A 26,052-nucleotide genomic window follows, 5' to 3' on the forward strand; every position below is an offset into this window, starting at 1 on the left:
TTAGAACTATAAATGATATTATTGTGGCAGCAAAATAAATAACTGTAATAAGTCATTACATCTTTTTTATTACCATAAAATGATGATAATATTTTTAATACCATAAAACTGTGGTATATTTACACAAGATTTTAATATCATTAGAAACTCTAGTCCATGCCTACTTCACAGTGATGGAGACTTTAGATTTTTAGTGAAGGGAATCCGGCCAACCTTTACACTGATGTTGAAAAGAAGACGCAAAGATGTTGGACGTGTCTTCCTCCTCCTCCTCCTGTGCTCAGCGTCCTTCTTTTTGCTCTTTCTTCACCTGATACAGGAAGCAGACCCACCCGCTTCATAACAATGCCTCACTGCCCCTGTCCATGCTCTCTCTGTGCTGGAATTGGCAGGAAATCAATCCCTCTCTCATCTTCGGTCACCTCACCACCACCCCTTCCATTTGGTTCCCTCCTTTATGTCTTACTCCCCCTTCTGGCTGTAAAGTGTCTGCTATGGACGCAGCATGAGCATGGGCACATCACCATGCCTTATCGGAGCAGACACAAAGGCCCACGGGCACGTTGTTCATCGGTATCAGCCAGCTCCAGTTTCAACACACCATCTGCATCTGCCAAGCCTGTCCCAAACCCCTAAATAAGACAACAGAAAGAAAACTAGAGCGTCAAGTAAATCATTCCAGGACAAAAATACATCTTTAATTGTAGCAGTTGTTAGTTACAGAAGCTGTAGAGTGGAAAAAGATACAAAGGAGGATACATCACAGCATTATTTAATATGCAAATGTATTCCATTTTAGACACAATTAAGTGATTAGAAAGCTGTCGCTCTGTGCTCTTTCTTCTCAATGTCCTCACTTGTCTTTTTCTTTGCTTTTCACTGTATTACCGTAATGAAGCCATTACTTCTTCAAGTGAATTTTAATGAGTTTTTGAATAACATTTTAATGAGCTATACATTACCATAAAACATGGATTAGGCCAAATTGAATTTAGTGTGTGTGTGTTTCTGTACTGTAACTCATGTGTTGGAACTGTTAAAGGGCGTAAAGGAAAGAGGTTCATTAAGAGTTAATTGTATTGTTTCGCAGGAGCCACATTGCACATTTTTCCTGACTAGCAGAGTGGCCCACTGTGGTCTTATTGTCATTACTGTTCTGCTCTGGGGCTTGTTAGGCCAAATTAAGGGCGCTGTTTGATAAATGGGCTTTGAACGAGACTGCTCTTTAAATAAAGCTGTTTGTTTAGCCTTACCTACTCAATAAGAGATGGAAGCATGGTATGAGCTATGAGTGTGATGGAATGTGTTGCATTTATCTACGCTCATCCTCATCAATTCAGCACCTCTGTGCTCCTTGCCACCTCCTTAGTATGACCTTGATCAGCCAACAAACTAGCTTCTCCTGTTGTGTTTTAAACAGTGCCTTACAACCGTATTTCAAAACTAACATAAACTGTAAAACCATTTTTTTTCTTGCAATTCTTTTGGAGTGTCTCCACAAGCTTTGCACGTGTGGAGAAAAAAAATGTAATTTTTATTTACAAAACACCTCAAGCTGAGTCAGATGCAGAGCATCTTTCAGAAGCAATTCTCAAAGTTTCCACAGATTCAGACTTTAATATAGGTTTGTACTTTGACTGACTCATTCTAAAGCTGCTGTCACACTGTTTCCTGTCTTGCCATAAATGCTGGCATTTTCAAAAACCCACTTAGCTCCAATTTATAACCATCCAGCATCCTGATGTGAGTGAAATATCTATACGATATTTTGTTAGATTAAGTTTTGTTAATACTGGGTCATTACAGCAATATTTTAATCTTAATTGCATTGATTTTGTGGGAATGCTGCACATGTGCAGTAGCCAGGTTATTTGCACGGTGCTGCACTCATTTACACATGTCCAAAAAAATCCAAGTTCAAAAGTATACTTTGACCTCAACCATTCCCGTTGGTGCTACTGCTCCATGTTTCTGGTCATTGTTCTGTTAGAATACAAAGCTCTGTCCCAACCTCGAGTCTTTTGCTGCCTTTAGCAGGTTTCCTTATTCCCCTCTATCTAACTCCTACCTTCCTCTTAACATTGAATGACTTCCCAGTCCCTGCTCAAGAAAAGCATCCACACAACATGATGCCTCCACTACCATTTTTCACTGGGTAAGTTGTGCATTCAAAGTAATGTGCAATGTTAGTTTTGTGCAACACATACTGTTTTGTATGAAGGGCAAAAAGCTCAAATTTGGACCTACGTGCCAAGAGCACCACATTTTACATATATGTGGTTTCCACAAGGCTATAAATAAAACTTCTTATGGATTCTTTTTGATAATGACTTTGTCCTTGCCACTCTTCCATAAGGCCAAGTTTATAAGCTGCACAAATAAAACTTGTCAAATGAACAGATTCTCTCACCTGAAGGGGTATGAATACTTTACAAGACACCGTATGTTTACCTCTTCTTTTGCCTCACCAAACACAGAAGCTCTGTCTGAGCTTTTCGCTCCAAGGTGCTATTAAAAATGCACATTTCATATGGTATCACCACCTGCGTTTTTACCCTCCCTCCCTTTTTCTCCAAACACCCACTGTAAAATCAATGCCAGTCATATGATTCTGTTTACTTGAATATTTTCCATTTTGCGTCTATCTTATCTGTGAAAGTGACAGTGTTATTTACAATCCCTTAGTGCAGGATTTGTAGATACTGAGAATAGTGCTGGAGATGCTATCAGATCTGCTTATGGTCTTTGGAGAATGACTGGGTGTGCACGTGTATGGATTCATGTGCAGTTGTTGCAGAGAGAGACCCTTGACAAGCAAGTGGAAGAAGAGAAGGAGGGGGCTTGGGGTGGATGCAATCCGTGGAAAACGATTAAGAAAATAATGGAGAAAAAGGAAAGTCAGGGAATGACCTCCAACGATGGTGAGAATAAGTCAGACATTGAGAGATGGTTATGAGCCGTGCTAATGATGAGGGAATGGAAGCCTCTTCTCAGCTCTCAGTAGAAGTGCAGCCTTTGGCACTGCCAGACAGACATATTTTTGCAGCTGTTTCTCTGCTCTGACCCTGCAACCCCCTGTGGAGGAATATAGGAGATATGTGTGAAGCTGGTGCTTGCTTGCCAGCTGAGGAGTAATTTCTGCATCTGGATAAAGGGCAAAGGTTACCTATGGCCGGTGGGAGGGCAAACAAGCCAGTCGCAGGAAGCAGGAAGAGCTTGCTTCCAGATAAATGGGGCCTATCGGCCATCAGAGCCGTATATGTGCTGTGGTGTTATCCTTCACCAGCCTTCAGCGTCAAGACTAATGCAAACCATCAATGACACCACATAGAGTAGATTTGGTACATTTTGTCAACTGACATATATATTGTGTCTATTCTCTCAGGGTAGAACTGAATATAGCGGCATCATAATAGCACTCTGCCGGATGAAGCGCAAAGAACACTTGCATGAAAATATATTATAGCTTGGAGCAACCGCTCTATAGCTCTCTCCTTTTTTGTCTGCATTGTTTATTTTCTAATCAGAGTGTGCAGAGAAGGTGGCGGGTTTGGGTGCTGGGGTTTGGCCCTGGGGCTTGGGCTGTTGTAATATCTCTGTGTGTTTTTTTGCCTTTGACCTGAAATGATACTATAAAAGCACAGAGGGTTATTTTATGTTGTAAATTGCAAAATAAAAAAAAAGTAATAACCACGCAAACATCCAAAAGCTGTCTTATAAAAGTATGTATTTCCCTTCAACCTTTCCACATTTTCTCACACAACTATAAACATATATATATTTTAGTGGAATTTTCTGGAATAAACCAACAAGAAGTACAACATATTTGTAAAGTTGGGGGGGGGGGGGGGGGGGGGGGGGGAATAATATACATGTGTCAGAAAGCCCCTGTCAAGTACAGACCTAAATCCAATTTAGAAATTGTGGTAAGTCTTAAAAATGAATGATCCAATTAGACTGTGCATTAGCTATTTTGCAAACAGGAACAGTGACAAATTTAATGTTTTGATGTGCAAGGCTGGAAGAAACATGCCCTAGCAACTAGCAGCAATTGCTGCAAAAGGTGGTTGTGCAAACTATTGGCTCAGGGGGGTTATTGCCACCATTTTATTTGCAAATAATTTGAAAAAAAAAAATCTTTCCTTCCACTTCACAAAAATTAACTGTTTTGGTCTATCAAATAAAATCCCAAGGAAATACAGTAAAGTTTGTGGCTGTATAAATCTATCAAAGGTGATGTGAAAGTGAAAAAATAGGATTTTTGAGGCTGATGCATAGAGAGCAACCTTCCAAAGCCTGATGCTCTCCTGTAGGTGAATTTGTTTGTCAGCATTTATCTCTTATGCAGGCTGGCTGCTTCATTCAAGGTTTCCCACTAATCTTTCAGACAAGCAGTGTCACCCTCCAGAGAGAAATATCTTGTGTTGGAGGAAAGGGTGGCGAACTATACCAAATCTTATTCCTCATGCTGGCCACCTCTGTGCAATGATGCATCTTGTTTGCACTGTAAAACAAGAATCATCATTGCGTCCAGCAGAATTTTTGAGCACCAAGTTCGTCTTAGGTAATATCTCAAGTTCACATGCAGTACATTGTAAAAATGTTCACACTTAACAAGTGTGGCGTGCATTTGTATTTAACCCCTTTTACTCTAATACGCCTAATTAAAATCCAGCGTAACAAATTGCCTTCAGAAGTCACCTAATGTGACTATAGGGATATTATTATGCATCATGTGCCTTCCACTTCACCGTTATAAGCTACTTTGTCTAGGTCTGACAAATAAAATCCCAATAAAATTCACCGAAGTTTGTGGTTATCCAGTGACATGTCAAAAAGATCAAAGGGTGTTAATATATTGGCAAGGCACTGTAAGAGCTTGCCTAATGCCTGCTGGCAGAAGGCTCCTCTATCAGTGTAGTACAATCTGCACTAAAAAGTAATTGTATGGGTGTCTCTTTTGTAATTCTGTTTTGGCATAGACTCATAAAGTGCTGAAATAGAGCCAACTGAAGACCTGAAACTTTGCAGTGCTTTGCTCCCCGCCTGATGCTCCTCCTTTCACGAGTCAACTCCCATGATACTTTGGAAATAAACAAATAAATTCAAGTCGTGAATGCATATTAATATTTTTCAGACAGGGGTTCATTTTTGGCCCACAGCTGGATAGACAGATGTAGCACTCACCAACCAGGGGGTTTAAATAAAAAAAAACATAAATATGAATAAGCAAGTAAGCAAGATGGCAGAGTTTGTGGCATGCTGGAGCTCTGCAGGAGGTAGAATGTTTTCAGTGGAAGAAGAGCTGAATGTTTCAGGGGGATAGAAAGTCAATTACTCCACGTCTGTTGGATGATTTGGGTCTAAATGCCTACAGGGCCTTGGAGTTGGGAGCCACAGTTCATCTTCTGACAGCATATGCACAGACCCACTTAATGATAACCATATCTAATGCCTCTCACGTAGACTAACAACAGAAAAAAATATATATAAATGAAATGCTTGTGTTATGATGCTAATATAAAAGCATTTGCTTGCCTTATGATTCCTGACATAGAGCCACACAGGGAGATAGATGCCTTCAGGCAATCATGGTACTGTAGAGGAGATACCTGCTGATTCTGTTATGGAGAACAGCAGATGTGAATGAGTTTTGAGCATTTGTTCTTTTTGTCAGATGAAGATGGCCTTGCTTAATATATATCTTTAGATGGTGAACTACATTACTGTAATGATCAGAAGTATACATACACTGATGACCACCATGAATGTCACATTAATTCTGGGCTTTTAATAATTTATTTGGACTGTTCTCTTTAGAGTGTGGAATCATCAGTTTGAATTTATTGTGAATTTTCAGAGTCAGAATTATACACCCAGGCTCAAATGTGTATATATTCGATGCCACTTACGTTGGTTAAATGTTCCAAAGCAAGTTGTATCTTAAACACGATGCGCTTGTCATCAAAAAGCTTTTGGCATAATTCTGACTAGATGTTTGGTCACATTTATTCTTAAGAATAGATCACGTTTATTTAATTTTAAAACACAAAACACTATCAACGGAGACTAAAGTAACAAAATAGTAAGTGACAGCTACTCTCAGTTGAGAGAAAAAAAAAAAGCTATAATTTTCAAGGATAACCTAGAAACCACCAAGCCTTAAGCCTGTCATGAACTAGAAGATGTTAGAGTACCACTGTTACTGTCCTACTGTCCCCAGTTTCACATCATCATGGACAGGAGTCAAAATAAGGCTCTCAAACCTAAGAACAATAAACCAGCTGTCAAGCATGCTGGTGGGAGCATCATGCTGAGGGTCTTTTTTCCTGGTAGCTGGTTAATTTCCACAAAGTTAATGGTTGAAACCTGGACCTAGTTGGGTGTTACAACAGGACCATGATCCCAAAAACACATCAAATTGGTTTTGGAACCGATAAATTAGGCTAAAGGTGGGCTTCCAGAATGTCTCCATCCTCAACTGCTTTATGAGTTGATGAAACCAGCCAATCTATTTAAATGAACTGTCACTTTTGTATGACAAGAGTAGGGCTAAAGGGCAGACAGGAACTTGGGATGAGCTTGGTGGAGGTTTAATCATTAAATTAGACAACTTACAGAGCTTACACAACCAGAACAGGACAAGGAACACAGGCAGAGTAAAGTTAGGAACCAGTGAGGAAGAGCGACAACCAGAGAGCATATATACAGAGGAATGGGTGAAGAATGCTGTTGACTGCAAACAATATGGCAACATCTTTCTAACAATAATAAGCACAGATAAATGCATTTAAAATGACAAGATCTTTCAAAACAATAATAAAGAACTCAGAAGTGATCATAGCACAAATGAAAACCAACCCCAAATGATCATAACATTACCTCGAAAGTCTCTAATTAAATGAATAAATTCTATCTAGAATTATGCCAGATGCTTGTGGATGCCTATAAAAGGTGTGTAAGCTCTTTACCACTGCTAAGGGACCTTAATATAAATATTTATATATCTGAACACTTATGTATAATTTTGGTGCTTTATGCAGTGGCGGATGCTGGTCTTTCAAGGAAGAGAATCTCTATTTCAAGAATGCTGATTCGCTCATTTCGCTGTCAATCAAAAAGGGATTCAGCCTCAGACAGATCATCCAATTATCATGCAGAAGCTGAGCGTCCAGGCCAGCCGAGGCCAGCCCACTGCACCATAGACCCGTAGAGACGCTGAGCGTCTGATGGACGGGACAAAACCCAGCATTTTTGCTTCACTATTGAACTCACTGTTTAAAGCACCGTGAAGCTACGGGAATTAGTGAGAGGAAAGCCGCGTCGTTACCATTGATAAGAAGCTCATCCTGAACAAAAGTTGTGCGTGTTGTAGCGCATATTTAGTCAATGACATGTACACACAACAGTATATATTTGATCACTTATTTTTGGACATTTTAGGGGAAGCTGAGCTTCCCTTGCAGTCTTAGAGCAATCGCCACTGGTATAGAGAAAATCCCTCCCTCCCTCCCTCCCTCCCTCCCTCCCAGGAAGACAGAACTATGTACACACACATGCCTAACTAAGGACAGTTTACAGAGACCAATTAACCTACATGTCATGCTTACCTGGAGAGAGCCCCGACATACACAGGGAGAACATGCAAACTCCACGTAGAATAAGCTTAGGGCAGGATTCAAATCTGTGACCTTCTTCCGGCAAGGCAACAGTGTGTCAACAGTGTGTCAACACTGTGTCAGCATGCTGCCTCTGATAGAGTTAATATACAATCAAACTTTTGCAACTAATTATATTTTTTATTAAAGTGCTTTAAAGTTGCATGCTGTGTGATCATTCCATCTTCAAAAAAAGATTTTTGCTGGCAACAAATGTTTGTAAACTACAAAGCAGAACTGCAAAACTCTGCCCCTCATTTGCCTTCAGACTATGCCTGACAGGTGTGGTCAGGTTACCTGCACCCACTCTCAGAGCAACATCTTCTCTCAACAGGTGCACATTTGTGCTGTACGTGTTGGTACTGATTCTTCTTTTGTTACCCATTTTTGTTCTGTTTGTATTTTTTTTTTCCTTCAACATGCTTATGTAGATTGCAGGGTAAGAGATACATTTACCGTGACACACTGTGCCATGCCAGATCAGATTAGACAGTAATGCATGAGCACCGTAATGATGCAACTAATGCATGCTTCTTTTGTGACTGTTCTGTTTCAATCCCACAAAATCCCACGGGTGCTATCAGTAGTGAATGAAACAGAGCAATTAAAGCCAGCGCGATATTGAAAACAACAGCCTGTATATGGTCCACACCAGAATAGGATTTTTAAACTGTGGGACACCTGTTTGTAATGCAAATATGGGGAGCTTAGAGATGGTGGCTTTTACCCCCTATCTGGCTAGGGGGTCTAGCATGCTGGAGTTGGCTAATTACCTTAGGTCTTTAGATTAGAAGGCAGCCCTGCATGAGAGGAATGAACATCTCCATCTCTACCTTCTCTGTATTTTCTTCAATTACCCCTGTGTAAAGGTTTCATTTGAATTCATGTCACACAAAAGTCCTATTCTCTGTCCCCCTGTGCATCCCCAGGATAATTGGGTTGAAAGCATCCTCCCTTCCTCCAACCCGCCGCCCCTTGGTCTAAATAAATAAATAAGGAGACAATAGCCACACCATTTTCTGTAGAGGTGGTAAGGAGAGTGAATGAAGAGATGAGAGGCTAGGAGCACAGGGACCAGTTATTCCCTCTTATAATCCCAGCCGTCCCTACCACTGTTTCCTGTGCGATATGTAATTTGCATAAGGACCTGTGGTGCTGCCCTTAATTTAGCCCTCCTTAAGCACCTTCAGATATCCGCCCAACAGGCTTTGGTCATTTCATCCATCAGACAATCTGTGTGGCCTTCTCAGTTGCGCTGATGAAATAAAGGTTGACAGTGAAATTCCTGAAGCTCTGAAGCATTAGATTTATGATAGATTAAAAAATCAGGTGAGAAGGAGCAAGCCTCGTTTTTTATGTTTAAACCATTTTTCAGTTCAGGTGGTTTTATGTTTTTTACATCGTAAAGGTTGCCTCCTGTTCTAGGCTCTGCTCAGGGTTACATCTCTCATTGGTTTTGTGTCTGTTTGTCCTTTAACATTTGCATTTGTTTGCTCATTGGTGTGTGTCTGTGTGACAGTAGTGCTGAAAGCCTGATAATGAGCTGCTGTTGTGTGTTTCTCTGAACACTGTGGGACAAGAGGTTATCTTTCTAATGAAAAGTCTACCTGGGGGGGTGATTAGATACAAGGCCACAGTTGTTCATCAGACCACCCACTGTTTTTTGTGTGCTACCACTCATTTGGATGCACGTAAAAGTGTACGTGTACATCAATACCGAAGTGAAGCAGCCCCGTCAGCTATCACGAGTGAATGACAACAGGCTTCAGGGCATTCTGCCTTTGTTTGTTCTCCTGCTTCCACTGGGACCTCCATTAGCTCCAATTAGCTTGCGGTTTGCTTTGCCCAATCAGATGAAGCTGCACATTCCATTTTAAAAGCTTAGATCGCTCCTGCAACATTCAAAGTGCATAGTGCACACTAATGAATACATACAAATATATTTTAAAAGCGCTTTTCCACTCCTGCATTGAAATGTATACTTGCCTGTACCTTCCACAAGTAGTTTCCACAGTTTGTCACTTTACTTAACTATAGAATTTAGTGTATTTATTGGTATTTTACTAGATGCGCCAACACAGAGCAGTACATAATTTTGAACTGAATGGAAAAACAAACAATTTAAATAGAAATATGAGTTTGTAATGCAGTGATATTCCTACCTTTACTCAGATCCCCCTTGATAAAATGCAGTGCAATCAACTTCCTTCAGAAATCTTTGTGTTTTTAATGTGACAAAATGTGCAACAATTGAATGCTAGCTACTGCATGCATTTCCATGTTACTCTTCCCTAACCGAGTGCCTCTTTGTTCACAGTGCTGCGAGATGACTTCAGACAGAATCCTACTGATGTGGTGGTGGCAGCAGGGGAGCCAGCAATACTTGAATGTGTCCCTCCCAGAGGTCATCCTGAACCCACCATCTACTGGAAGAAAGACAAAGTGCGAATCGATGACAAGGACGACAGGATTACTGTGAGTATGGGTGTAAATTAGCTTAATAAATTTAAAAAAAAGCAACTGTTTATAAAAGCTTCATTTTGAAGCAGCTGTTACAACCACAAGCTTTCAAAAGTATTTTTTATCAGTATTTTATGATAAACCAAGAACAGTGGTGCTAGAAGTGGCATTTTTTCACAAATAAAAATCTAAACTGTGTGGTGTGCTTTTGTCTTCACCAAAGTCTAGTGCATCAAATTTCCTTCAGCAGTCACCATTAGTCAATAGAGTCCACCTGATCTCAAAGTAACCCAGATGTTGTGTAAAGACCTTAGAGGTTGTTAGAGAACTTAATTGAACAAACAGCATGATGAAAATCCTAGCAACATGTTGAGGAAATGTTTAAAGAAGAGTTAAGTTATAAACCAATATCAAAATCTATGAAAATTACACAACACTGAAAATGGAACAACACAACTAGCCATCCACCTTAACGGACAGGCCTGGAATGAAGAGCATTAGCCAGAGGAGTAGCCAAGAGCCTGATGGTTACTCTGCAGGAGCTGCAGAGATCCACAGCTTTTGTGGGAGAATCTATCACCAGGCAGCTTTTAGTCATGCTGTTGGTGGTAAAGAGAAAGTCATTGTTGAGAGAGAACTATAAGCCGTCTCGTTAAATGTGCACAACCGAGGTATCAGACAAAGCAGACGTGTGTAAGCAGGTGCTCTGCTCAGATATATAAGCACAAAACTGCACATCAACCTGAACACGCTATCCCCAGGTCAAATTTTCAGAAAACACTAAATTAGAATCTGAAAGAGTAATAGTCAAACATGTTTTATTTTCCTTTTACTTCACAATTACACACTACTTTGTGTTTGTCTATCAATAAAATACCAATAAAATACCTAATGTATCACTGTGTAAAGTTAAAGTTGTAATAATTCTTTTACAAGGTACTGTATGAAACATGATGTTGGTGACATGGATGAGTACTGAATTACTTGTAGTCCTAAATAAATTCACAAGGAAGGACTTCACTGCATTAAAAAGAAAGTAAGAAAAAAATGAAAATGTGAAAATAAAATCTGAAAAAAGTTTATTTGGAAAATGTTTTGTTTTTGTCCTTTAGATTCGAGGAGGGAAGCTTATGATCTCAAACACAAGAAAGAGTGATGCTGGCATGTACGTGTGCGTGGGCACCAACATGGTTGGAGAACGGGACAGTGAGACAGCACAAGTAACAGTGTTTGGTACGCATTATTTCTCAATTCCCTTCAAAACTTGTACCTGCTTTGTGCTGTGGAGCCGTGACACCCATCAGAGTTACTGCATACTTTTGTGAAAATTATGCCTTTGGCTAGGTGGTCACAGAATTGGATTGTAAACCCCTGATGCTTAGACTTTTTGACAGACTTGTCCTGCTGGGTTACATTCAGTTCCGAGCAGATTTATAGCTTTTTAATGTTTGAAGTTGCTATTATGTTGTCATGATATAAAGAGAGCTGGAATGAAATAGATCATAAAGGGTAGTTGGTAGCTTGTTCTCTCCAGTATTGAATTCAGGGTACTGTTCCAAAATTTCTATCTGAATATTGTTTGTTGAAGAACAGAAGCAATAGATTGAAACAAAAATCAGGGATAAAGTAAAAAGAAAGCATTACAGGAGATTATCCTTTTAGAGGATGTTAATGTTAGAACTGTATACTGTGCACAGCAGACAAAAATATGATGCTTATCTGTCTTTCTGCTCATCTTGCAGAGCGACCAACCTTCCTTCGGAGGCCAATCAACCAGGTGGTCCTAGAAGAGGAGATGGTGGAGTTTCGGTGCCAGGTACAAGGAGACCCCCAACCAAATGTTCGCTGGAGGAAAGATGACATTGATGTTCCTCGTGGGAGGTATGCTCTCTTCGGAGAATTTTGGTTTTTATTCTGTTTTCAGTACCGATGTGATAGACTACATTTAATTTGGCAGTGACAGTACCAATCTCAGTTACAAAGTAATACTGTATTTAACACTTCAGGTTTTCCTCCTGATGCAGCTGCCAGAATTCACTCTGTACCTCTGTTAGCAGCACTGATTACAAATCATGCGTTCAGGGGAAAATTTTAGCACCACCGGTTGGGGTTAAACATTCCAAATAAAAAAAGAAAATGCTCTGCACAACGATAAAATGATATATAAAACGAAAAATAAAGTCACGGAAAGACAGGCAAGAAAGTAGACAGGTAGAAATGTTGAGGGACTGCAAAAATATGTGACATGGTTAAGTAAGTAAGTAAAATGTTATTTGTATAGCATATTTTGCTGATAAAATCACAAAGTGCTTCACAAAACACATAAGAAGAGCAAATCAAATACAAACATCACATTAATTAAAAGCCTGTCTGTACAAATATGTTTTTAACTCCATTTTGAATTGATCAACGGAATCGACACGGCATGAAAACAATGTAGGGGAATTCCACAATCGGGCCTGGAACACCCAATCCCCACAGTTCTTAAACCTTGTTGGTTGGACTAACAATAGACCCTGATCAGCGGACCTCAGCTCTGGTTAAGCTGTTAGTGTACCACTTGGTTAACTACCTTGAAATTTACTAAAGTGCGTGTACAAATATAGTAAACACAATATCATGATCAGTCTTTTAATGCAGCAACAATCTGTTTGATGAACTAATTATTTTTCTGAAATGCTTTTTACTGCAAATTTGAAGACACAAAAAGATTTTGAATTTTTCTCAGTACAAAACTTACTTCACTAATTAAAAAAATCTCAAGGATTGCAATTCAAAACTGTTAATTAATTTAATTAAGGAATAATATTAATCAAGTAAAAACATGCAAAAACCAAGATAATTCTAGACGATATGTCTACAGCTAAAAGGGATGTTTAATGACTCAGAAATTGAAGGTTCAGAATATTATTTAAGCTTAGTAAGGTATTGGCTTTTTCAAATGTTTATTGGTCTCTACATAGTATAAAGACAGTTTATTTTTCAGCCTAGCCTTCTGAGTTAATATATCTAACGTTAATCTCAGGAGAAGAGTTTAGGAGACGGAAGACAAGGAGGAATTCAAAGTTTCAGGATCAACTTTGATGAGTCAGCTTCCGACACCAGAACCAGCACAAAAGATCATGAAAATAGGGTCAACTGTGGTCCAGAAATTGGTCTGCGGGCTCACTCACAGAACTAGCTGTTTCACTTAAGGTGTGGGATTCCCACAGTCCTGTCTCTCAGGACTCCACTCCACTGACGAGGAGTATAAGTCTGAGAACTCAGCTGCCTTGGGAGCCGCCGGCTTCCAGGAAAGGATTCATTATGAGTCCACATGACAGGTTTCTCAGAGCGGTGTGTCACATATAAAACTGTCCTGTGGAGTCAAGTATACTTCCCGCATATGCCGGACTATGTGGGACCCTTTAGTCTCCTTCTAAGCACAACACTTTGGGGTCATAAAAACATTCAGATTTTCAAGAGACAACCTATGTTGAATATGAGTTTGCTGTGGCTAAATCTAAAAGGTCCGTCATGGATATTTTATTGGTGCTTAGAGAAATCTAGTTCCTGTGGGTTAAAGGTCAGATCTCTGTGTTATTTGCACTAAAACAGACATAAACAAAGGGAGAATGATAGTAGGTACAAAGAGGTGACATGACCTTCCAGTATCTGTTTACAGCTGCATCTGGTCAGAGGAACACTTGGCACCATGATCTTGAAAACCTAGAAGATAACCACTACCTTCTATAAACATTTAACCACATGCAGTCAGTCAGGGTGTAATCACGGACATGACAAATGCATTCAGTCATGACTGCAAGAACAGAAACAAATGTAAGAGTGAAGCAATGACAGTGTGTAATTTATAGAGAAATGTTTGCACTCTTTCCAGCTGCAGCACATCTCACTTGGCCACTGATCATATAGTGATACTACTGTTGCGTGTGTGTGTGAATCAACCTATTCCCTCACTATGAGTCACTTGAGTCATGGTCAGCATCGGTGTCATTCTCAGGAGTGGACTTCAAAGAGACCAATGTTCTGTCTTTAGCCAGCAGGCCGGTCACATTCGGCTTGGATCACCTCATAAAACTTACACTCAAAGGACCTGACATCTCCCAAGGCTAGCCACAGAGCTGAGCGTAGGCGGTTTGTTTGCGTCCGATAAGGATTTGGTTCACTGGGCAGTGGGATGTGAGCCCTGTGCCAAGGCAAACACATAAAAGTGTTTCACTCGAGTCTTTGATAGGGAGTTGGCTCTTAGAATCACATTCATTTTGTACACTAATTAACAGATTTATTATGGAGTTGGATATGTGTCATCCGCCTGCGTCCTCATTGACTGTAACATCCCTTTGAAGTGTGGCCATGCATTGGAATGATGAACATGAAAAATACAGAGCAAAAATTAAAAAGAGATAAATATTTTATTGCCACTAATTGCAATCTACAGGCAATTTTTTCTGAGCTGTATTAATTTTTGCCAGCTAAGACAAGCATTTCGATGTAGATATTTTAATTCTGACATTTTCATCCTCCTTTTTTTACATCTTAGCATCACTTGGCAAACATCAAGGACTGGTGGTTTTTCCCACACAGGAAAAGTTTCCATTTTGACAACTGACAAATGCATTGAAGAAGAACTAGAAAAAGCAATGCAGCCCTTCTAGTATCTCACTTTGTGTAAAAGGGAATAAAAGTCTAGAGAAGATCAAGCAGTTGTCTACACAGTGGGGAGTGGTCTCTGTTTGTTTTTTCATCCCGAAAGGTTACACTGTCCTTATTATTATGATAAGCTGTAGAAAGAGCCAGAGACTTAGCAGGACTGCTCCTCTTTACCATTGGATTGTTTCAACTTGTCTTTGCTGCTTTCTTTACATGCTTCCAATCTCTCGGTGGGTTTTCTGCATGTCCTGCTTTCATGCTAGGAGGAAAAGGGGGGGATGGAGCCTCAGCTGAGTAAACAGGTTGTTAATATGCTCAGTGGCTCCAGCTGCTTCACAGGCAAACACATGCACACGTTAGCACATACAGTGCAGATCTAAAGCACCAAGATGACAGTGCCTTCCATCTCTATGGGACAGAGGAGGAGACAAGTGATGGAAAACAACCAAAGCTTTCAATAAGACAACAAGACTAGTTATTGTTTATATATGTGTTCTTTTTAAGGTATTTGTGAGAAACCATAAATTGAAATTGCAAAACATGTATCTTCTATAGGAAATCTACCAGCTTGTTTTCATAGTGCACCGTGGCGGAAAAATAAGTATTTTTATTACACTGAGAAATCTGAGTCATTAAAATCATTAACAAGGCCAGACAAAGAGGGGGAAGACATGCAGTAAATGGCCCAATCAAATTTGGGATGGCTGCATCGCAGACCAACTCCTCTATTGATGCTGTAACTACTCTACCACTGAGCTGGACAGTGCTCCAGATAATCTTTAAGGTTAACCTGTCACTATCCTTGCTAGAGTTCTAACATCATTACCTGATGGGAGTTATTAAACTAACATACATAAAATAAACAGGAGAAGGACACATACAATCACAATAGCCAGGCTTGTAGCTATTTTGCATGATTGTTTTCCTTGCCTTGTAACAGGACTAAAAGTTGCCATTGGGTCTGAAAAACATTTTTTTTTATTAGGACAGCACCTAAACTGTAAAATAACCTGCATGTGTGCTAAAAAACATGATATTTTAGACTTAAAATGAAGCACCACCAAGAATAATTACCTTTTTGTGCATCGGGCATGGAATAAAATCATTGACCAGCATATGTAATATTACAATCATCCATCCCCCTGTCTGTTTATTTAGTTAGATCAAGGGTTTCTCATTGTTCATTGGGTAAAATTATAATGGTGCAAGCTTGTGCTTCCCCAAGAAAAATCTTTTATCTTTATCTAAAACATTTTACATTTTGAAAATTACGATATTTTTACTGGTTTGTTACTAAAATTGTCATTGTTCTTATTTGTAATTTGTAATTTTCTGTCCAGTGTATTTTTTAATAAATTTGTCTAAATGTATAATACTGTATCAAATTGATAGTGTTATGTCGGACTGAAGCAGACACAATGGCTGCAACGTCGCAGAGCCAGAAGAACAGTAGAAAACCATCTTATCACTAAAGAGATTCCACCTCACTCTGAGAACCCCCTGTGTGCTGTGTGCATTGCCAGCTTTATTTGCCTGCAAGCTTAGAGTGCTTTCAATGTCTTTCCTACGTAGGTCTCCTCATTTGCTTTGCACCCTTGTGCCCTCTTCCTGTGCCCTATCAGGGCCTCTAATGTCTTGCAGTCCATATGTATTCAAGACCCTCTGTCCCTATTGACCTCCATAGCACAGCCCTTGCAACATTCAGCAGAAAAACCTTTTCTTTTATACTCACTTCCTCTGGGGCGTGTGAATGCTTGTGGCTGTGTGTGTGTGTGTGTGTGTGTGTGTGTGTGTGTGTGTGTGTGTGTGTGTGTGTGTGTGTGTGTGTGTGTCAGTGAGAGAACTGTATGATAGAGGTGTATGGATGGGTCATTCTATTTGAGTAAGCTGTTAAAGCTAAAGTGACAGAAGTGCCCATGTTATGCTGACTATCTGGTTTCAGTGATTTTTTTCGGCTTCTGCAACTCTGTAAAAGGAAAAGATAACAGGATGTATTTTCTGTCTCTATTACTTCCTTCAATACATTAGGTATTTAGGATGCAAGCTTGAGCTGAAATTGATATAGATGCACTGATCAGAATTTTATGGCTGATTTCCGATCTCCGTTTTTCTTTTTTTATTTCTCTTTGAGAACTATAAGAAGATTTAAGTACACCATTCAAAATATTGTTCTAGCCTTGCTGCTGTAAACGGTCAATACTTATAGCAGAAATGCTTTAGAAAGCAGTTCATGTTAAACAGGGTATTACTAATATTTTCAAAGACTAAATTATTGAGATTACATTTTAAACTACTTTTAGCATCTTAGCAATCAGCACAGTTAGTGCAGATGTCATTGTTAAAACAGACGTCTCCATCTGTGTTCCCTGGAGAATGTAATATAGATCCTTTACTCTGAGTTGCTGGAAAAGCTGGCCACATTTCAATGCAACATGCTCCATGACAGACAAAAATTGACAGCTGAAAGTGATAAAACACAGCAACTTTGTAGTACTCCATTCAGTAATCCCGAAAGTGTTGCTCTTTCTTACTCTCTCGCAGCCTGAAAAAAACACAGACATGTAATAGTAAACAATTTCCTTCTAAAAAGCTTCTTACATCTCTGTGCTTCTTCTGTTGCTTAGCATATCTAAATTTGATTTGTCTTTACGCTATAATAGCATCCAGCAAGCACTTTGTATGGTGCATTAGTTTGGATATTTGAGTGTCTAAATGGGTGGCCCAGTCAGGGACGATCAAGCTAAAAACTAGTCGGTTCCAGTCACCAGCCTATTTCACAGTGCATTTTTTACAAATACTATTCAATAATTTAGGTAATACATTTTTTAGATACTAGGAATATGCAACTTGTCATTTATTTTATGGGTATGGGTCTGAAAACTATCTCCCTCACTCTACTAAGCACCAATTCCTCACTGTAACACAGTTTCTTTTGATGTTTGTGTATTTTTATTTCTGCGCCACTCAAAAACAAAATACTCCAAAAAAAAAAAAGATCAGTGATCTCTATTCTGTGGCTCCATATCTTCATGTTCTTCAAAATCTTCCAGCTACACCATAGTATCTGCAGAAAACCATTTCAGTTTAATAAAAATACACTTTCATTTACATTGCTTTGGTACAAATAAGTCATTTGGAATATATTAGGTAAAGAATTTCCCCCATAACAGCCAAGCATGGAGGTGGAAATTTTGACAAACTATTCTGTGATTAATGCGGACTAATGATGAAAGCCAGTGGGACTTTGGCCACGACACATAGCAGGGACCAGAGGTAGGGCAGCTCTGGCTAAAGGCTGTATTGAAGCCAGATGAGAAGTGATTGCAGATAATTGATTCTCTCTTACAGGCAACAATTCCTGGACAGGCAGACTTCTGCTCCTTTGGTCAACTTGAGGGAAATCAGCTGGTGTGAAACCGGATCAAGCTGGCAGAGTGAAATGAACCAGGAAAGAGGCTTTGTCAGAGCAGCCAGGCAAAGGTTCCTAGCCGGAATTAGACTCCTACTCTATCTTGATTCGGACTTATGCTGAGAGTAGGCACACAGCCCTTTTTTCGTACCACCGGATCTATCAATGTGTATTTAAAGAGGTAATGCAGATAAGATTTTCTCATAAAATCCTTTTGTAGACACATTCATTCAGTTGTTTATACAGTGAGAGATAAAAATCTCTTAATGTCGGTGAATTGGCACAAGAGTGAAGGTCGGACAAGGGTGGTTGTGTTCCTGACAGACACTTTAAAGTCAACTCCTTAAAAATGATCTGGAGGATCTTTGAGATGAATTGCTTTTAAAGCGTGCCCATTACATGTTCATCTCCACGCAGCGTTCTCATGCTGAAAACACATCAAGCTGACAACCAAGAAAAATGCTGCTTTGTTTTGGCATTTGCTTACATTCCCATCACTCCTCATAAGCCCACAAGAGTAAAAGACTCTGGATTCAAAATGTGTGTATGTGTTGGATGATGGTCTTCTTCGTGCTGTGTGTGTACAGTATGCCTTCCCTGGTTGAAATTCAGGGAGAGTTCAGCGGAACAAACTTGGCGCTCCAATCCTTTCCACAGCCCTTATACATGTGCAATTACATTCCTCCTCTAATAGAGAACAGAGCTCTCGCAATAAAGCGCTACTGTTCTCTCGCTGCGTGCACTTACTTGTGTGGTCACAACTCCCTCTTATCCCTGAGAGTATTTCCATTCATCTTGTCATCAAGGCTGATTCCATATGGGAAGTTGATTACAGATTGATTGCACTCATGTCCCTTTAATAAGTCATGAACCAGCCTGAGTTTGTGTTTTGAGAGATTGCCTCAGACCAGACCAATAACAATAAGATTATTGTCTTATATGTGCATACCTGACCTCTCCAAAACAAAAAGGGTTCAGGTAGGACTGTGGGAAAGTGAATAAACACTTGAACTACTGTTTTGTTTTTTGTTTTTTGTTTTTGAGTGATGATGGTTTATGTGACTATGATGAAATTTACAATAAAGGGAAAAAGCACTTTTAACCATATTTTATTAGCTGAAGGTAATACAGTTCAATTGCTTGTTAAAAAAAAAAAAAGTGAATCCCCCAATCACATAACAATGTAGCAGCAGACATGGTGAAGATGACTAGTTGAAGTTCAAACCGAGCATTAGAATGGGGAAGAAAGTGTATTTGTGTGATTTTGAATGGGTAATGTCTGTTGGTACATTCTGCGATGAGTATTCTAGAAACTGCTGATTCACAGGGATTTTCATGCACAACCATACAGAGAATGGTCCGAAATAGAGAAAACATCCACTGAGTGGCAGTTCTGTGAATGAAAGTACCCTGTTCATGTCAGAGGTTAGAGAAAAATTGCCAGAGGTGATAGAAAGGCAACAGCAGTTCAAATAACCAGTTGTTACAACCAAAGTATGCAGAGCACCATATCAGCGGATGAGTTACATTAGTTTGGTAAATGTTGTTGCTCAGAACCACTTTAAAAAAAGAGAAATATTTTGACAGTAACAATCAGGCTGTGGTGATAATATAATATTTGTAGTTCTGAAGCAACAAACTCCACTCACTTTGGCAACCATTTCAGTACAATATGAGTGATAATACAGATAGTGCAGAGCAGATAAATCTTGGTAATGAAAAACGATATATTTTCTTTAGCAGTAGGACTTAAATCAACACTTTTTTTCAGTCAATTTTTTCAGTTTTAACAAAACATAAATAAAAGCATTGGAAACATCTTGGAATCTAGTTGCAATATAGAATGATAATTATATGCACAATGATGTTAAGAGATTAAACTGGGTGACATTGGCACAGTAAATATCCTATAATATTTTTAAAAGACTTGTTCTAAATATCCATTTTGCTTCCTGGAGAACACTAATTAGCCACAACCTTTACTGAGTGCCAAAACCAACAATTTGTCTAAGACAAAGTTCTGCTGGGAGAAAAACTACATTCTGACATTCATTTGGATGCTACTTTGACACTTGCCACCTACCTAAACATTTTAGACCAATTACAGCCTCCACATAGCAGCAGTAATTCCCTGCAGAATCAGCTCCTTTAGGTGGACAACAGTGGGCACTAACAAAAAATGGCTTAAGTTACAAGTTACAGAGATAGGTGTTCTCATGAGCTTCGGAATCACCTGTCTAAAAACAAAGCTGCACTTTTAATTCCTTCAAAAGAAACCACTAGAAAGTCTACGGTTGCCCCAAGTCCTTCCATGACCGATGGAGGTGTTTGTGCAACAAACAATTACCTTTTAAATGTTCGCTGTGTTGTTACTAGGCATGGGCTATTGTAAGTTCTTTAAAAAAAGAAAAAAAGTGAAAAAGTTCTACAGTTCTATAGATTAAAACTAAAATATTAAACACCGGATCAATAAGTTTTCACAGAATATTAAACCTATTTGACCCATCTGCTCTTTATAGAGTAACACTGGCTGTAAGCACAGGGTGGTGAGAGATTCACAATCCCATGGTTTTATAGAATTACCACAATCATTTTAGTTTTGGGTTACTTTAGTTTTTTCACCATTATTATCTGTTTATCTGACATCCAAACATCCAATTTTGTCTTCCTTGAAAGAACGGCATTAGTTTAGTCACCTCCTTTAACCAGCTGACCAGCAGTACACAGCAACAAGCTTTCTTGCATTACTCCGACTAACATATTCCAGTCCTTTCTTTGGCATCTCAATAAAAGGACTTTAAACCATAGAAATGGTATGACAGGAAATGTTTGTGTTTTTTAACTCTAACTTTTAAAAACATTGGTAGTCCTTGATGCCAGCCCACGCCTAGTTATCGCTATGAGCATTTGTTAATGATTCACTGTTCTGTCCTAACTTGTTCATGTCACTCTTTTGCTCTTCTTCACCTCCCCCGGTAGTTCACGCTATCCATTGTATCCGGAAGGCAGGATATGAAATGATACGCTGTCTATTAGGTTGTTTGTTTTTCCTTTGACAGCAGGCTTGTCTGAATGGTGCAATCTCATTCCTTTGAATGCCAGTCATCTTTTCTTCACAATAAATGCTTTATCCACACCAAGCACTGGTACCTGACCTGTACATCCCCTTCTCTCTGCAGAACAAAGCATTCAGTCATGACTCAGTGAAATAATCATTATAGTTCTTTAAGTACCAGTGTGGAAAGGTAGAAACCCCAAGTCATAGCTGAGGAATGTGGTTCAATAAAACTGCCTTTGACTGCTTTCTCAGGAAATGTCATAACAGCAGGTAAAAAAACAAAAACAAGACATGGATAGAGGGGATAAATTAGTTTTTCAGCTGCCAGTAGCAAACTGCCATCAGTACACCTGATCATTGAGCAGAGGGGTCTTTCTCACTCTGAATGAAATGGACCATGGAAAACTGTTCCCCCACAGTCACATCAGGAAGTATTGCTGTGAACAATCATCTGTTATGTTGTCTTGTATTATGTTGTATAAAGTAGAATAAAACCTTTTTACTTTATAGTATCAATAAAGGTTCAAGTAAAAAATTTGGCATGCCATTTCAAATAAAACAGCTGTGTAAAAAGGTTAAATGTAGCTTTTGTTGAATTATTTTGTACTAAAAGTAGACCCATACACAAAGCCTTACTATTGCATGGGGTCTTTCATGCTTTCAGTAAGATAAACCCCTCTGGTAAGGTATAATTTGTTTGAAAAATTATTTCTGGAGGCCTTTTCTAGCAGCTTTCTAAAAAGACATCAGCATGCTGGGTTCTTGTGTTTTTATTGGTCTTTGGACTGCAGGTTGAGCATTCTCTGGATATACTTTGATACACTCCGAGTTAAAAAGGAAACATACTGTATACTTCCTTTGTTTTTTGTTGTTTTTTTCAAGCCTGCATTATGATCTAATAGTTGTTTTACAATGAATATATTATGAGGCAGCATAATTTTGTGTAAGATTGGCATTTTTTCTTTAAAGTCCTATTATTTAGGATGTTATGATATCATTAAGACAGCCTACAACAGGTCTACTAGTTTAAAATGCAGCTTCAGTGCATTACTCTATATACAGAAAACTTTTAAACGATCAGGTATAAAATATTTACTTTCTTTTATTTAGAGCAGAAAAACAATGATAACTTCTCCTTCTGCAAATATATAACATATTGATTATTACAGTGAAAATCATGTTGTCTATTTATTCATTATTTTGATTTAGTTATGTAGAGTTAGGCCAAAACATAGATTAAATAACTACTAAATATAAAAAGGTTTTACAGGCATGCTGCTTGCAGCTTGCCAACTGTAGTTATAAAACTGTTACCTTAAAAAGAGGCAAAGGGGGTCTCTTCATGCCTTGTTTGTTTCTTTGTGACAGGAAATATTACCAAATTGCCTTTGTTTCTATGCAAGTAAGGTCAAAGTGTTCTAGTCTTCTTTTAGGCAGCTGATCCGCAGTACCCAGCAATAAGTGGGAAAAGGGTACATTATTCTATCCGCTATACAGCAACTATCACTTGTGTGTTGGTGTATTTACTAAGAATGAACCTGAAAGCACATCTCTGGGCATTCTGTAGGCTCACAGTGTTGGAGCTGTCTTTCTGCCAGCTGAACAGCAGTGTTCAACAACATGTGGGGAGGGGCAGTGCTGAGTTACTCTCTGTTGCTCTACAAAAGTGGAGAAGGCATCCCAGTAAACTGTAGCAGGAAAATCTTTCTTTCAAGAAAACATTTTAATACCTTGTTATACCTTGATACCAGTTACCGGCTCATTTGTATTTACTGCTGAGTTGAAAGCCAGAGCAAAACAGCTCTCCATAGGTCTCCAAACAAACATTCAGTTTAGCTTTTATTTATTTGGCCCCAAACTGTAAGAAATGTCATATTGGTCAATTTGGGAGACTAACAGGTCCAATTCATTTGCAGTTGTATCAGTACAAGTTTAAATTAAATAAATCAAATCAATTCCATTAAAACCCAATTGTATAATCACATTCAGTTTCACCTAGGTACAGTCCAATACAATCCTAGCTTTAGTATTGTATAATTAAAGTCAGCTGATCTTGTTATGCCAGTTGGTAAAAAAAATACATCTTTTTGAAGAAGCCCAGAAGTCATTGACTGAGAAGAATAAATATATTATTAGTGAACATATAAAGAGAAACTTAAGCTGATGCATCAGTGTTGTTATATGCTTGCTTACAGGTATGACATCAGGTACGACAAGGATGACTATGTGCTAAGAGTGAAAAAAGCTTCCATTAGTGATGAGGGCACGTTCACCTGTGTGGCAGAAAACCGTGTGGGCAAGCTGGAGGCCTCAGCCACTCTCACAGTCAGAGGTAAAACATTTTTGTGGATTTTTCTTTCGACAAACTGAGCACACAGCAGCACATATAGAAGTCATGGACCACTGGGGTTCTCGCTGTTACGCCAATATGAGGTTTAAATTTGCAGATTTCTCTGCAAGGATTTCTTTATGCAAATGAAGATGCAGAACACAGACATTTATGGCCAACAAAGATGTTTGCAGTCTATGAATCTGTTTAATTATTTACATTTGCATCAGCGACACACTTCATTCCCCCCCTCATTCTAGTGGACTCTTGCCCCCTGCAAACGTCCATACTGTGACCACCCAGTCAGCAAGGCCATTTCACAGATTACTGGTGCACACCATCTGTACCACACCTAGGGTTTGTAAGGTTAATAAAATAATTCTAAGTATAATTTTTCATACTCGCCCCAGTCTTCTTTCCATTTAACCGAAGTATTTTCAGTCCCTCTGGAGTGCTTTAGGGCCTCACAGAAAGCTAGAGGAGTTGAATAAGTATTTCTTGCATAAGTATTCATACCCCATGTTTATGTTACAACTACAAGCTTCATGGTTTTTCTCAGGATTTTGTGTGTTAAACCTAAAGAAAATATCGTAATAGATGGGTTTCAACATTTTTACAAATAAAAAATGTAGTATTTGGGTATTTCGTCTGTATTCCCTCTAAGTGTTTTGAGGTTTGTTCCTACCAGCTTTACACAATCTAAATACTCAGTTTTTGCCCAGTGTTTTTCTAAAAAAAAAAAAAAACACTGGGCATTAGTATATGATGAAAGTTACAACAAAGGGAACAATAAATATATAAGTCTTGCCCCAGATTCTCTGTTAAAGTTAGGTCTAGACCAGTCTTTTGTAGCTTTTAACAAGTTTTATTCCAGACTTGCCCTGTTTTAAGCTCCATCCCTCTACCTATAAACTCTGACCAGCTTTGCTGACCCTGCTGAAGAAAAACATCCACACAAGATTATGCTGCCATCTTTGTGTTTCACCGCAGAGAGTTCAGGGTGTTAATGCCTTCCTGGCCTTTAAAGTTCTCAACAACTATATTAACCTGAGGCTAAATTAAAGTCTAGCAGACTGCTTTATGTCAGTTGCATTGAATTTTATCTTGATATATCAGATTAAAAAAGGCTTCATTCAGGTTTTTATTTATAAAAGATTTTAAAAACCATGTATCCTTTTCTTCTACTTCTATTCCACAACTATGAATAAACTTGTTATTGGTCTATCACAAAAAACTCCAATAAAAATACATTGAAGTCTGTGGTTGTAGCATATAGAAAAGTTCAAATTGTTAGAGTAGCAAAATACAGTGCAAGGTACCACTTGTGTACATATTCTTTTTCTGGGTTTCTTTCTGCATATGGAGATTTCATAATATGCTGTGTGAACATGTTACCAGCATACTGAGTTTTGAATGTTTGTTCATATATAAGTATCTTTTCATGCTTTATTTTCTGCTTTATCCATCGACAGCTTTAAAAAAACACATTTGCATTGCTATTACCAACATCACTTATGGAAAAGTAGATTTCATTTATGAAGAAAGAGAAGGTCCAATACTATATTTGTCCCTAAAGAGCAAAAATACTTCAACACATTAGAATCTGAATACCAATCACACGTGGGTGTTTTCAACAGATTTATAGATTAGGGAAACGGATGTTTCCATCTCACCAACAGACTGTACAGTGGACAGCCCTTTTGGATCTTCTCTGTCATATTTTTGCTATGCTAGAAGTGTGTTGGCCCTGCCTCAACATACCATTTATTCTGATTTTTGAGTTATTTTTGCCTTACTTTATTGTTTTTGCTTTGTTCCTTTTCTGTTGTTTTACCCGTTTGTGCGTCTGTGTCTTACTTTGTTTCTTTTGTGTATCCACTCCACCTTTGTTGTGTCTCCAGCTCGCCCGGTTGGTAAGTACCCATCAATCTGGCTTGATCCCATCTTGCATGCCTTGCCACTTATCACTTTAAAATTGCAGGCTTTAAATGCTTGAAATGATTACTGATGTTTCTGTATTTACCTAACGCAGGGATTTCATCAAGGTGCCTTTTCCAAACATTTTGTTATGATATGAACTTATTATAAAAATAAAAAAAGACTTTGCATACCTTTGCAATGTATTTTATCTAAGGAAGTCTACACATTTTCATCAACTTGCTAAATTATTGGCAATCTGTCACTGGGAGCAAGCATCTGCTGACAGTGTAGAGGAACCACTTTTTAACAAAACAAAATTCCCAGAAAAACAGGCTCAGTATGGCTGGTTCTTCAAATGACCCAGAACAACTGGGTCATTTGTGGTTTTGATGGAAACAAAAAAGAAAACTAGAAATAGTTGGCAACAGTAGCTCCACTAATATATCCATCCATGAGAGACACACTGACAAAAACACTGGGTGAGGAGTACGTTCTGTGAAAGAAACAACACACAAATCTCAGCAGTTACTCTACTTGTATTTTACTCAGTCTAAAATATATACACACA

At 38.7% G+C, this 26,052-nt stretch overlaps 1 protein-coding gene across 9 annotated transcripts in view; it reads left to right on the forward strand.

The window, feature by feature from the left end:
- robo2 (roundabout, axon guidance receptor, homolog 2 (Drosophila)) overlaps positions 1-26,052 on the forward strand; it is a 426,047-nt gene that overhangs the window by 322,076 nt on the left and 77,919 nt on the right. For 6 of the 9 annotated variants that reach the window (XM_047391235.1, XM_047391241.1, XM_047391242.1 and 3 more), the window contains exons 3-7: positions 9,976-10,133; positions 11,231-11,351; positions 11,861-11,999; positions 23,431-23,567; positions 25,466-25,477. In XM_047391235.1, coding sequence (XP_047247191.1) covers positions 9,976-10,133; positions 11,231-11,351; positions 11,861-11,999; positions 23,431-23,567; positions 25,466-25,477 — 567 coding nt within the window. The remainder of the gene's footprint in view (positions 1-9,975; positions 10,134-11,230; positions 11,352-11,860; positions 12,000-23,430; positions 23,568-25,465; positions 25,478-26,052) is intronic. The other 3 variants (XM_047391236.1, XM_047391238.1, XM_047391243.1) reach the window with 1 other exon arrangement.

This window comes from Girardinichthys multiradiatus, chromosome 18, assembly GCF_021462225.1.
Source record: "Girardinichthys multiradiatus isolate DD_20200921_A chromosome 18, DD_fGirMul_XY1, whole genome shotgun sequence".
Lineage (NCBI taxonomy): Eukaryota > Metazoa > Chordata > Actinopteri > Cyprinodontiformes > Goodeidae > Girardinichthys > Girardinichthys multiradiatus.